Source organism: Haliotis cracherodii, unplaced genomic scaffold (genome assembly GCF_022045235.1).
Source record: "Haliotis cracherodii isolate W230 unplaced genomic scaffold, xgHalCrac1.p SCAF_10, whole genome shotgun sequence".
NCBI classification, from domain to species: domain Eukaryota; kingdom Metazoa; phylum Mollusca; class Gastropoda; order Lepetellida; family Haliotidae; genus Haliotis; species Haliotis cracherodii.
This window is the reverse complement of record NW_027266265.1, coordinates 53,544,235-53,556,759: the sequence shown is the minus strand read 5'-3', so window position 1 is coordinate 53,556,759 and position 12,525 is coordinate 53,544,235. Positions and strand designations below refer to the sequence as shown.

At 42.1% G+C, this 12,525-nt stretch overlaps 1 protein-coding gene across 3 annotated transcripts in view; it reads right to left on the bottom strand.

Moving 5' to 3' along the window:
- The window catches only part of LOC139454528 (dynein axonemal heavy chain 5-like), a 106,210-nt gene that overhangs the window by 38,602 nt on the left and 55,083 nt on the right, over positions 1-12,525 (bottom strand). For all 3 annotated transcript variants that reach the window (XM_071236301.1, XM_071236300.1, XM_071236302.1), the window contains exons 21-33: positions 11,998-12,233; positions 9,915-10,133; positions 9,081-9,382; positions 7,950-8,190; positions 5,857-6,210; positions 5,185-5,348; positions 4,779-4,986; positions 3,853-4,014; positions 2,958-3,182; positions 2,213-2,385; positions 1,618-1,796; positions 1,088-1,275; positions 492-686 (exon numbers count right to left, since the gene is read on the bottom strand). In XM_071236301.1, coding sequence (XP_071092402.1) covers positions 492-686; positions 1,088-1,275; positions 1,618-1,796; positions 2,213-2,385; positions 2,958-3,182; positions 3,853-4,014; positions 4,779-4,986; positions 5,185-5,348; positions 5,857-6,210; positions 7,950-8,190; positions 9,081-9,382; positions 9,915-10,133; positions 11,998-12,233 — 2,846 coding nt within the window. The remainder of the gene's footprint in view (positions 1-491; positions 687-1,087; positions 1,276-1,617; positions 1,797-2,212; positions 2,386-2,957; positions 3,183-3,852; positions 4,015-4,778; positions 4,987-5,184; positions 5,349-5,856; positions 6,211-7,949; positions 8,191-9,080; positions 9,383-9,914; positions 10,134-11,997; positions 12,234-12,525) is intronic.

Sequence of the window (12,525 nt, the reverse complement as noted above, 5' to 3'; positions counted from 1 at the left end):
ACTATATGATGGCGGTCTGTAAATAATTGAGTCTGGACCAGACAATCCAGTGATGGACATCACGAGCATCGATCCACGCAATTGGGATAGATGACATGCATCAACCAAGTCAGCAAGCCTGACCACCCGTTAGTCGCCTTTTACAACAAGCATAGTCGCACTTTACGGCAAGAATGGGTTGCTGAAGACCTATTCTACCCCGGAATCTTCACGGGTCTGATGATGATGATGATGATGATGATGATGATGATGATGATAATAATATAATATAATCTGGACCAGTGATTGACATCATGAGCATCGAGCCACACAATTGGGATATGATGACATGCATCAACTAGGTAAGTCAGCGAGCCTGACCACCCAACCCCATTAGTTGCTTCTTTCGGGAAGCATGGGTTGCTGAAGACATACTGGTAATGGTGTGCACCTGGTTGTCACTCCCTACTGAGTTGTGGTGATGATGTGTGCTGTACAGTCGAGATGTGTACCTGTTTCGTGAGCTGCTCCTCACACAGCTTGTACAGGGTGTAGAACTTGCGAGCCAGGATGATGTTGTCCATGAAGCCCACGGCAGCAAGTTTCACACGGATGATGATCTGACGATCTGGCACCATCATGGCCACAGTACGGAAGTTGATCTTCAGGTTCTCAGGCAGCTCTTGTCGGCCGGCATAACCGGGGTTCTAAAAGGAGACATTATGACATCATTGAGACCCGTTTATATCCATGTCCTGAAACCAATTCTCAACAACACGTAGTGAATACATAATTAGTGACCTTTCCTTTCCTCGTAAATGAGCAAAATCTGGTTTCAAATGAGCCATGATTTGGATAAATAAACAAAGTGTTATATTTCGGGCCAAACTTCTAAGGCTCATCAATGTCTAGAATTAGAGCAGAATATATGAACTCTGCAGGCAAGATGTCTCACTTTTCTGGATAAAGAAACTGCCTTAATTTAGACAACCGGCATTAAACTGACAACTTTCAATAAATAAGTGAATAAAGAAAATGTTATCAGACTTTAGTGATGTTAATACATTGCTCTTCGAATCAGAGAGACTAGAAGGTTCGAGAGTCTCACCATTGTCAAGAAGATGCCGAATTCTGGGTTCATGTCGACATTGTCGCCATCAGTGAAGATGAAGTTCTTCTTGCGCTCTTTTTTACAGGCGAGCACAATCGCGATCTGCTGAGCCGCCACAGACAACACTGGCAGGTCAATACGGTTAAACTCATCGAAACATCCCCACGAGCCGGACTGGGCCAGACCTGGAACAAACGGAACAGTTCAACTGAAGAAAAGCAGACGCCATATTGCAAACACACAGAACACATCTACCTAATATGCAATGAAAGTACAGAACTGTATGAAACAAATATAAAATATTAATATAAAATATTTTGTAATTGTTGCAAATAGCTAAAAAAATTGCTGTTCTGGCAATATTTGGTATTAACCAGAGCATAATATGTGAACATATATAAATTACCCCGAAAGCAAAGAATTCAAAACTTGAACCTATCCCGAATCTGGGGGCTGAACCTGAATCTGCCCCTGCCTTAGACCACTGGGCCATGATCACCTCTGTCATAACAAGGAAGCTTCCTCACCTTTGTAGATACGTCCCAGACCTCGGAAGTCCATCTGATCTGAGCAGTTGAAGACAACGACGTATTTGCCGAGACATCTGCCCATGTCCTTGACTGTCTCTGTCTTGCCCGTCCCTGCCGGGCCAGCTGGGGCCCCGCCCATGGACATGCCCAGTGCCTGGGACAGTGTGATGTAGCATCTGGAAACAGAGTGAGTTTGACCTTAACGCTGCTTTGAACTGTATTTCAGTTATATCATGGTGTGTCAGTTTGATGAGGGAGGAAAGTGATGCAGGTCTGAGATGTTTACCGCTATGGGCAACCCATAAACAGGGTATGGTGCTGACAAACCTAGAAAAAACGGGATTTGAACAGACAATCATAGGTTCCTATCACGCCTAAGGGAGACAACTCTGCACAACGAATTGCGGCACCAAAGATGACATCCATGTCCCCTTCAAATGGAGAAAATAGGGTCAATGCACAGTTTCTTACATGTAAAATGAATAGTAATAAATGTGTCAAGTCACTGCTGTAGTCTTGTCTGACTCTCCTGTCAGTGAGGGGGAGATCTAATTAACTCACCTGTCAGTTAGGGGGGATCTAATTAACTCACCTGTCAGTGAGGGGGGTGATGACCAATCTCTCAGTGCAGCCAAGAACCTCATTCTGGTAGTTGAAGTCCACATCCGTGATGGAGATGAGACACTTATCCTGGTCCTCGATGAAGTAGAAGCGAGACTGCTTCAGCCACTCAAAGTCTGTTGGCGACTTGATATGTTGACGACACTACAAGCCAGACATAAGATGCTGCATGACAATGACCACAAAAAGTAACATTGTTTATCCTAAACCTGAACAATCATTTAACTACTGTTCTAAAACAACAACAATGGTCTATTAGGTCTCCAGTTCAAGAAGGGTCCACTAACAAGAATAACTGATCGAACTATTGCAATTAATCATCAGTTATTGGCATAAATTGATGACAGGGGAAAATATCAGGACAATTATTCCTCAGCCATTGGCAATAAATCAATGACGGTAACAATATCAATAATTGACATCCATACCACACTAAACTATCAATGGTGTATCTCAATTGTTAGACAACTAATGTTCTTGCATCAGAAAAGTGTCTTTAAATCTTTAAATCAGTACTATACTGCATTATTCAAAAAGTCACCACTCAGATATCACAAGATTCTGGAAAATAATATCAATAGTTGACATCAATACCACAATAAACTATGGTGTGTTATAACTGCTGCATGTGCATCACAAAAGTGTCTTTACATGTTGCAATACTGTATTGTATTATGTAAATGTCACCCTGCCAATAACCATTCTGACACACTCACCAATTCCTCAAAGATGTCTCTCTGATGTACGTGGATGGTGATCAGAGTCTCAAACTTGGTCCTCTCGATCTTCTTCAGGTCCATGGTGGTCTGGGCGATGAGAGTGTTCAGGAGCTCCAGGAACGCGTTGTTCGTCTGCTGCATGATCTTCTTGTCGTACTTGGCGTGGGTCAACGCCTCTGTGGCATCACGTGTCCAGATCATTTGGATGCCAAGAAGCCCGACCTACATGAAAAACAAAATAATTGTCAGAATTCTCAGATCATTAGGAAACCAAGAGTATCAACAAATGTGAAAAAAACAATTGCGTGTGATTATTATCATTCAGATTATCATTCAGATACCAAGGAGGTCCACAGATACGAAAAACAAAAATTGTGCAATAGATCTAAAATTCAGCAACAATATCATTTCAGTTTCTGTTTCTAAAAGATCCAAAGAAAGTAAAAAATATAGAGAACAGATGAGCTCTCTGCACTGATGTCTTCAATAATTCATAGGATATTAACATACCTGCACTCAAACACCACATATGACTTTAATTCACACAGAATCTATCTTGCAACAGAGATCTTTTCCAAACTTATACTGACTGAGTGAATGGGTAGTTACGCCGCTTTTTGCAATATTCCAGCAATATCCCGGCGGGGGACACACATTGTACCCATGTGGGGAATCAAACCCGGGATTTTGGTGTGATGAGCAAACGCTTTAACCACTAGGCTACCCAACCACCCTGGATATTCACACAGAATCTTGCAAATGAGATCTTTTCGTAACTTTAACTGAGATGAGCAAAAAAATGCTAACAAATGTTACAGAGATGAGAATTTATTTTGATTGCCCATATCTTGAATTATCACGGTAGAAGTAACTAAGGGTGTGTCCCTCCCACCTGTGCTGGGAACATGTTGAGGAACTCCAGCAGCTGGAAGCTGGGGTCCTGGATGGCCATGGCGGCCTGTCGGATGACGCCGTGGACGGAGCGGTGAGCCATCTGCATCAAGGCCATCAGCCAGATCTCCACGTTGCCCTCGGCCTTCACGGGCTTCTCCAGCTGGAACACAGAACAGTGGGTGTAGGCATGCAGTGAGTGTAGGCATACAGTGAGTGTAGGCATGCAGTGAGTGTAGGCATGCAGTGAGTGTAGGCATACAGTGAGTGTAGACATACAGTGAGTGTAGACATGCAGTGAGTGTAGGCATGCAGTGAGTGTAGGCATACAGTGAGTGTAGGCATACAGTGAGTGTAGGCATGCAGTGAGTATAGGCATACAGTGAGTGTAGGCATACAGTGAGTGTAGGCATACAGTGAGTGTAGGCATACAGTGAGTGTAGGCATACAGTGAGTGTAGGCATAAAGTGAGTGTAGGCATACAGTGAGTGTAGGCATGCAGTGTTAAACTTAGGCATACAGTGAGTGTAGGCATGCAGTGTTAAACTTAGGCATACAGTGAGTGTAGGCATACAGTGCGTGTAGGCATGCAGTGAGTGTAGGCATACAGTGAGTGTAGGCATACAGTGCATGTAGGCATACAGTGAGTGTAGGCATACAGTGAGTGTAGGCATACAGTGAGTGTAGGCATACTGACAAGGTCATTGGTGGGTAACACACCAGTTACTAACACTAAAAACGCAGTAAACTGTATCCAATATATTACTATGTTCACTTATGTTGGGTCATAAGCATGTAGATAAAAAAAAGCTAGGACAACATAAACGAATAGTTCCATATTTCATTGTGGTTTCATAAAGACTGATGTTAAAATTAAACTGACAATCTGTTTACTCATAGGAAGGTGTATCTGTTAAGAATTCTCACCTCAATTGACTCTCCTTCTGTAGAGGCCACAGACAGGATGAGGTCATAGTTCTTCTCGTGGAACTTGACCGTCTTGATGTTGTCGAAGACGGACAGGAGGTGAGCCTGAATGGTGTGGGGGTCACTGGCCTGACCCAGGATCTCCAACAGGGCGGGGTCAGATACGAAGAAGAATCGAGGGAATGACAAACGCTTCTTCTCCAGGTAGCTAGAGAATGAATGGATTCATCAGAACTTGATCAGTTTTTTTATTTCACAATGTATCCTTAACCACATAAATAAGGATCTGGCAAAATTTAAAGAAACTCAGTCTTCACTCCAAAAACAATATCTACATAAATATTTAATCCTTAAGTCTTTTTGTTCAGTATAGTATTTTCAACAACGACAATGTAGAAGAACGTACCCCGTGAGAGACTTCTGGCAGAGTTCCAGCTGTTCCAGCAGATGAGGCAACAGCTGCATCAGAGTCTCGTCTCCAACACAACATGTCACTACGTTGGGAGTCTCGTGAGCGCGCGTCATGATCTTCACCCAGGACTTGTCGATGTTGCTGAACCTTTTAGCTTCCTATAACATTAAGCGAGTCAGTCATCATTATAAAAATAATTATTCTTGACAAGGTCAATATGCGAAAACAAGTTTAAACCGTGCTATTTCATAACAGTAACTTAGCTGCGAACTGTGAAGTGTTCATACCATACGCCATCGGCTTTCTAGCAGACAATATTCATCATGTGACAGGACAATACTGATCATGTGAAGAGTCAATATTCGAGGTCTATGTCAGTCACATGATTTCAGGGTCCACATTTAAACATATTGTTCCGTCACGTGGTATTAACCAATGGAATTGTAACATTTTTAATAGAGGTATTACAATGTTTAACAAGTATCGGCCACTTCATGGTGAGTCTTGTTTCTATAACATTTGTTCTTTATTATACAGCATGATTACAGTGATGGAGATGGACGTGAAACCTCTTCTGAAATAGGTCCATGGTACATAATAGAATGGAGACATAATATCCTGGATAACAGAGGATGGTAGGAGGGTACTGTGTGTCATAGCTCTTACCTTAGGCAGCTGTTTGGCGATGTCCCCACCAACAAACACGGCTTCCAGATACACCCAGAGGTTCTGTACTGTCATCCAGTTCTCAATGATCTCAGACGAGTTGGTCAGGTTCTGAACCCAGGTCTGAATCTTGGGCTTGAAGGGTGCATTGTACCGGTTGCTAAGTAACGAGCTGAGCACCATGAGAGAGTCCTCCATGAGGACGATGATCTCAGAGGTTGTGTCGCCTCGGAGGAGGAGCTCGCCGCGGTTCTTGAAGTTGCCGAAGGTGAAGTCCTGGTGTCCCCAGTCACTGATGACGCCTTTCAGCTTGGCCTCAATGTCCTTCTCCTTCACCGCCGATATACAGATGTCCTGGAGAAACAGACAGAGGTTAACCAGGGCCCAGTTCCACAAAGGGATCTTGGCACTAAGGTGATCGAAACTCCCATACTTTAACATTGGCTTACGATAGTCAAAAGCACTTTGGAACAGGGCATTTTGGAAAAGGGTTTAATATAAACTTAATATGTAGTTTATGAAATTCTACAATATTCTAGGTTAAAATATGAAATATAAACGAGAAAGGTGATTGTACTAGGAGGAGACATAGGCCTATGAGGTCAATGATTATTGATTCTGTTGTTCTTGGTGAAAGAAATAACTTCTCATGAGTTAGCGGGAATTACCAAGATTAGGTCTTGTAATATAAGTGCCACAGAGCAAATGAAAAGAAGGAATAAATGGTCAGTTTTGTCATGATCAAATATAGCTTGATTGGAAACTTCTAAATAAGGGTCTTCTGGCACCTACTAGTCTGACACTTTATTTGTTTTTCATCCTATGTTCACGTGTCTGATGAACTTTGGTAGTTAACTGAATTATTTTAGACAAGAAGAGTTTGATAGCATGAGTGAGTGAGTGAGTTTGGTTTTACTCCGCTTTTAGCAATATTCCAGCAATATCACGGCGGGGAACACCAGAAATAGGCTTCACACATTGTACCCATGTCGGGATTCGAACCCGGGTCTTCGGCGTGACAAGCGAACGCTTTAACCACTAGGCTACCCGACCGCCCCGTTTGATAGCATGAACTGAATCTACCAGTTGTATCATTTAATGGAGTGAGTGAGTGAGTTTGGTTTAATGTTTCCTTGAAGAAAGTATCATCTTAAACACCCTTCTCTAATACATGACCCATGGGGAGCTTCTAGGCCAATCTGTAAGTAATCCTTGCAACCGCCGCCTAACACTGAATATTTACACGACGGTCCTGAAGTTCTTGTGTATGATAAAGATATGTTAACAGTAAATAGCTGGGTAGAGAAGGAATATATGATTGCCTCGTAACTATTCTCGAAAAAATGTCATCTTGACCGCATTAGAACTAATTTTGTTCACTACTACTCAATCACTGACAACAAATTTAATTTGTGTATGGTTATAAAGCACCCCTCTTTGTTAATTTTCTAAGCACTGGGTGCTTATGACAGCAAATACTGTATATCATGACATGTCAGCTTGAGAGGGGAAACCCAAAAGGTGATGCAGGTCATGCCTCAAACTTTGTCTGACAAGCATGTTGTGAATCAACTGACAGGGGCGGTCAGGTAGCCCAGTGGTTAAAGCGTTCGCTAGTCACGCCGAAGACCCGGGTTCGATTCCCAACATGGGTACAATGTGTGAAGCCCATTTCTGGTGTCCCCCATCGTGATATTGCTGGAATATTGCTAAAAGCGGCGTAAAACCAAACTCACTCACTCACTCAACTGACAGAATCTCGGATATAATGTACCAACAGCTCTTTCAGACCATCATGTGGTTCTAGAGAGAGAATGAATCTGTATAACTTTAGGTGACCAGAATTGCCTTAACTCCATACCACCCTGTGGGGAGTTTGGGCTAGAATAGGGAATAGGACCCCTTAACCTATGCTGGTTGTAGGAGGTGACAGGTGGTCGGACTCGGGGGCTTGTTGATAGCGAGTCATCACACTGTGGATCATTGTTCATTGACTGGTCCAGACTTAATCATTTACAGCTATCATATAGGTGAAATATTGCTGAGTGTTGCATACAAACAAACTAACAAACAAACAAACAAACACTCCATACCTCAATGTCCTCCTTGAACTGCAGCAGCGGTGCCTCCAGGATGTTCCTGAGTGTGAAGTTCTCTCCCTCGATGTCGAACATGTGGCCGGTGGTGTCAGACATACGTTTCCAGTGACGAGGCTGCATGGACTTGTTGGCCATCAGCTCCAGTAAAGGCACCATTTCGTTAAAGTCGTCAATTGTCTGTTTCAAATCCTCAAAAGCTTGCCAGTCTTTAAGGGCACGTGGCAACTTGCGGCACCTGTGGCAACATACAACAGTTACAGTATATGAGTGGTGGTGAGAGACAGGCTTCACTACATGTTTTGGATAGCTAATACATCCTGACATTTCTGCATATCTGAATTCTGAATCTTCAAAATGAATGTAAGCAGGCAGTTCTGAATGGAAAATGATACAGGCTTCACTATGTGTTTTGGATAGCTAATACATCCTGACATTTCTGCATATCTGAATTCTGAATCTTCAAAATGAATGTAAGCAGGCAGTTCTGAATGGAAAATGATACAGGCTTCACTATGTGTTTTGGATAGTAAATACATCCTGACATTTCTGCATATCTGAATTCTAAATCTTCAAAATGAATGTAAGCAGGCAGTTCTGAATGGAAAATGATACAGGCTTCACTATGTGTTTTGGATAGTAAATACATCCTGACATTTCTGCATATCTGAATTCTGAATCTTCAAAATGAACGTAAGCAGGCAGTTCTGAATGGAAAGTGATACAGGCCTCACTGTGTGTATTGGATAGTAATTACATCCTGACATTTCGGCATATCTGAATTCTGAATCTTCAAAATGAATGTAAGCAGGCAGTTCTGAATGGAAAATGATACAGGCTTCACTATGTGTTTTGGTAATTATCACAGCCTGTCATTTCTGAGTCCCATAGCATCTGCTACCAAAAGGGTGTACTATTTTATGGCATATTTATGTTCTGTGTCAGTTCTCTTTTCTTAAAGTCAAAACATAGTGGTCAAGAAATAAACATTTTAGAAAGCTGACATCTGACGGGCACAAGACCCCATGCATCCTTCATTTAGATTGGGTACTATTTCACAACAATAGAGCCCTTGTGGTTGTTACTAAAAGTTATTAAACTGTTTCGTGGCTCCTTCAGCAACTTTACCTGTTTTGGAACTCCTGCAGTTCCGTATTAATCTTATCAATGTTGACATCCTGCCAGTTGATGTCGTAGTACCCGTGTACGGTGTCAATGACGTCATTGTAGAGGCCGTACAGCTTCTGAAGGAGGTTTAGTTCCTTCCTGATGCGGACCAACTCTGGGTAATCGGTCACAGGGAGGCCGAACAGCTCCTCGCCTCCAGAGTATGTCACAAACTTCCTGTTGAGCGTGTCAAACTGGTTTTGGAAGATGATGAGTCTGTCGGAGGCCTCACGCGGGGCAACTCCAGGAACCATTGGTCCAGTCTGTCAACACATAGTACACCCATATTACCATTCATGACCAACTCTTGTTATTCTGGAACAAGCTGAATAGCGACTCGTGCCCCTATCGTGGCCATTTTTGTGACTGGGTTCCATCTAAGCGCAAACAGGCATAGCTAAAACAATTGTCAACTCATTGCGTAATGATTCAAGTATATTTCTCCTATTTGTCATATATATGCCAGATGCTATTGAAAACGCTGGGACTTACAGTATTATACAGTATGATTGAACACATTTAACTGTGTCTTGGGTACATTTTTTAATGCAAGACATATGTAATATCAAAAATTATTCCTGAGGGATTCTTTGACCGAAGTACTTGAAGTCATATGCACATTTCAATTGGTTTGTCGTATTTTCGCACATAACATAAATCGATATGAGGACGTGTCTTCTTGCAGGTTACCGAAAGGGGCGAGTGTTCATGAAACCCATATTACATGCATATTACATGCACATTACATGCATATTACACCATGACTTGAGTGTATGTATTCACACTGTGACTTACAGTATCGTAACCTCTGTAGAAGTCCGTTGTTTCCTGCTCGAAGATCTTGACGTTCTCCACCAGTTCGGACTTGAACTCAGGCTGGATAGTGAGCAGGTGGGTCTGGACCTCGGCCGCCTGGGTGTTCAACTTCTCCCACGAGTATCGCAGCGTGTCGCATCTCTCCGTCTCCTCTTTCACAACAGGGAGGTCGTGTTTGTTCAGCACTGCATAGGATTCCTGTAGGACACAATACCAATCATTGGAGAATGTCGTAATTCACAAACCAATTCTGTTATTCTCAAGAATATCAGGATCAGTTTAAAAAAGCTTTCAAATAATTGTATTCTGATTTTTTTATCTGGCACACCCAAAATCAGAAATATCTTGCATGCATGACAGGATATTTAAAAAACTTGTCTGATTCAAATCTTAACTAAGGTTTTTCAGTAGTCATGCCGCCAAGCTCCCATAACGAGCGAAAGTCTTGGGCCTTACACCTCCATATTGTAACACACCTCTAACATAGTAATGGTCCTTTTAGGAGAGCAGAGCAGCATGGCTCTACAGAGTGATCAGATTACTTTCTTAAAGGGTAAGTAAAGTAGACATCTCAACTTTGGAAATTTTAATATTTTAGGGCATACCACGGTACTTAATCACAAATGCACAACCAACATTAAATTTGAAATATGAGCAAGTGATTTCAGCACTTTCTCTTCGACATTTAAACACTTTCTATAAATATTAAGAATGTTTATCTCTTGGTTGGTTTGTTATTTAACGCCACACTCCAGCTATATGACGGCAGTCTGTAAATAATCGCGTCTGAGCATGAGCATCAATCCACGCAATTGGGATCGATGACATGCATCAACCAAGTCAGCGAGCCTGACCACCCGATCCCGTTAGTCGCCTTTTACGACAAGCATAGTCGCCCTTTACGGCAAGCATGGGTTGCTGAAGATCTATTCTACCCTGGAATCTTCACGCTCATTTTTATCTCTATATAGTCAATTTCCAAGAGATACATATAGTCAATTTATATCTTGGAAATTGACTACCGTATTCGATGTAATAAGCGCCCAGGGCGCTCTCTAAATTAGAAATAGGGGCTCTTATTAGAATATTATTTTGGTGAGTTGAAAGATCGTAAATTTCATGGTTAATGCTGACAGCCTGAAATGTTTGCATACGACAGGTATATTTTCCAGAATTCAATTGCCTATAATTAAGGATGCACATAACCCACGAGTGCATATTATACATGATTAAATAAGTCTTGTGTACATTGATCAATCGGAAGGGGTGCTGATTGGGATTGCTCACTAGCCAAATATTGGCAAATATTGCTGTGGGCGCTTATTACGTCGAATACGGTATATGTATCTTGGAAAAGTGACATTCGCAACAACATCGCAATCATTCTTTCCCTTTACTTGCCCATTCAGCTTAGTTGCAGCATAATCCCGAGGGGTAGATGAGGTTTTATGATTTGGTTTTATACCATTAGCTTATACCCCCCGTGATACTGCTACAACAAATTTATCTTGCCAACATGTTTTAATCTGTATAGGAATAAAAAACCAATTAGATCTCAACATTTTGACAGGGAGTTGGGGTGGGACGTGTCCAAATTTACGACCCCACTATTACCCAAACCTACCCGGGTACCTGCTGTTGGTCTCAAGAGATGGGTACAAATGTCCGATTGGGAATAGTTTGACCGTAGCCCTGGCAAAATGTATTTAGATACTCATATAAAACTATCTGGTCATGCATACACTGAAGTTGACTGAAGTTTTATCTCTATTCAAAGATATAAAGTCGGAAAGAATGCGTGCATAGTCAGAAAGAAATGTGAACATAAGTCACTTATAGCGCAACCGTGTAAGTTCAAGATAATTTTTGTCATAAAACAATATAATACGTGACTAACCACGGGTCCGGGTAGTACTCCAGAACCACCCGACCCGAGTACCCAAGTTACCCATCCCAGCCCTAACAGGGAGATAAGATCATAACTTTTATTACATGAGACCCTAATCCTCTGAAAACAAAAAACGGAGTAAAAAGTAGACTAGTCCCAATATCGTCTCCTCACCTCGATGGGGCCGATGCTCATGTCAATCATTATCTCCCTTTCCCTGATCTCCTTCAAGACAGCCATTGAGAACCTGATGTCATCCAGGTCTTTGATTGGTCGGGTCAGCCTCTTCTGGGATTCGTCAATGAAGGTGAAGATATTCTCCATCTCATCTCGGTACTTGGCGTTGCAAGCTTTACCATAGTGAAGGCGCCACGCTTTGGTCTCGGTGGTCAAACCCAGTTTCAGCTTCTCTGTAAAACACGGATTGATTGAGATTGGTTTGACGCCTCTTTGAACATTTCAGTTATCATATCATGGCGTGTCAGTGATGCAGGTCTTAGACATGAAACCCACAAGCATCGCTATGGTGCTGACAAACCAGGAATTATAATCAGGGTGAATCTGGTATTCAAACCCACAATCACAGGATTCTGGCATAACTTTGTTTGTTTGTTGTTTAACGCTGCACTTAGCAATATTCCAGCTACATGACGGCGGTCTGTAAATAATCAAGTCGGAAACGGACAATCCATTGATTGACAT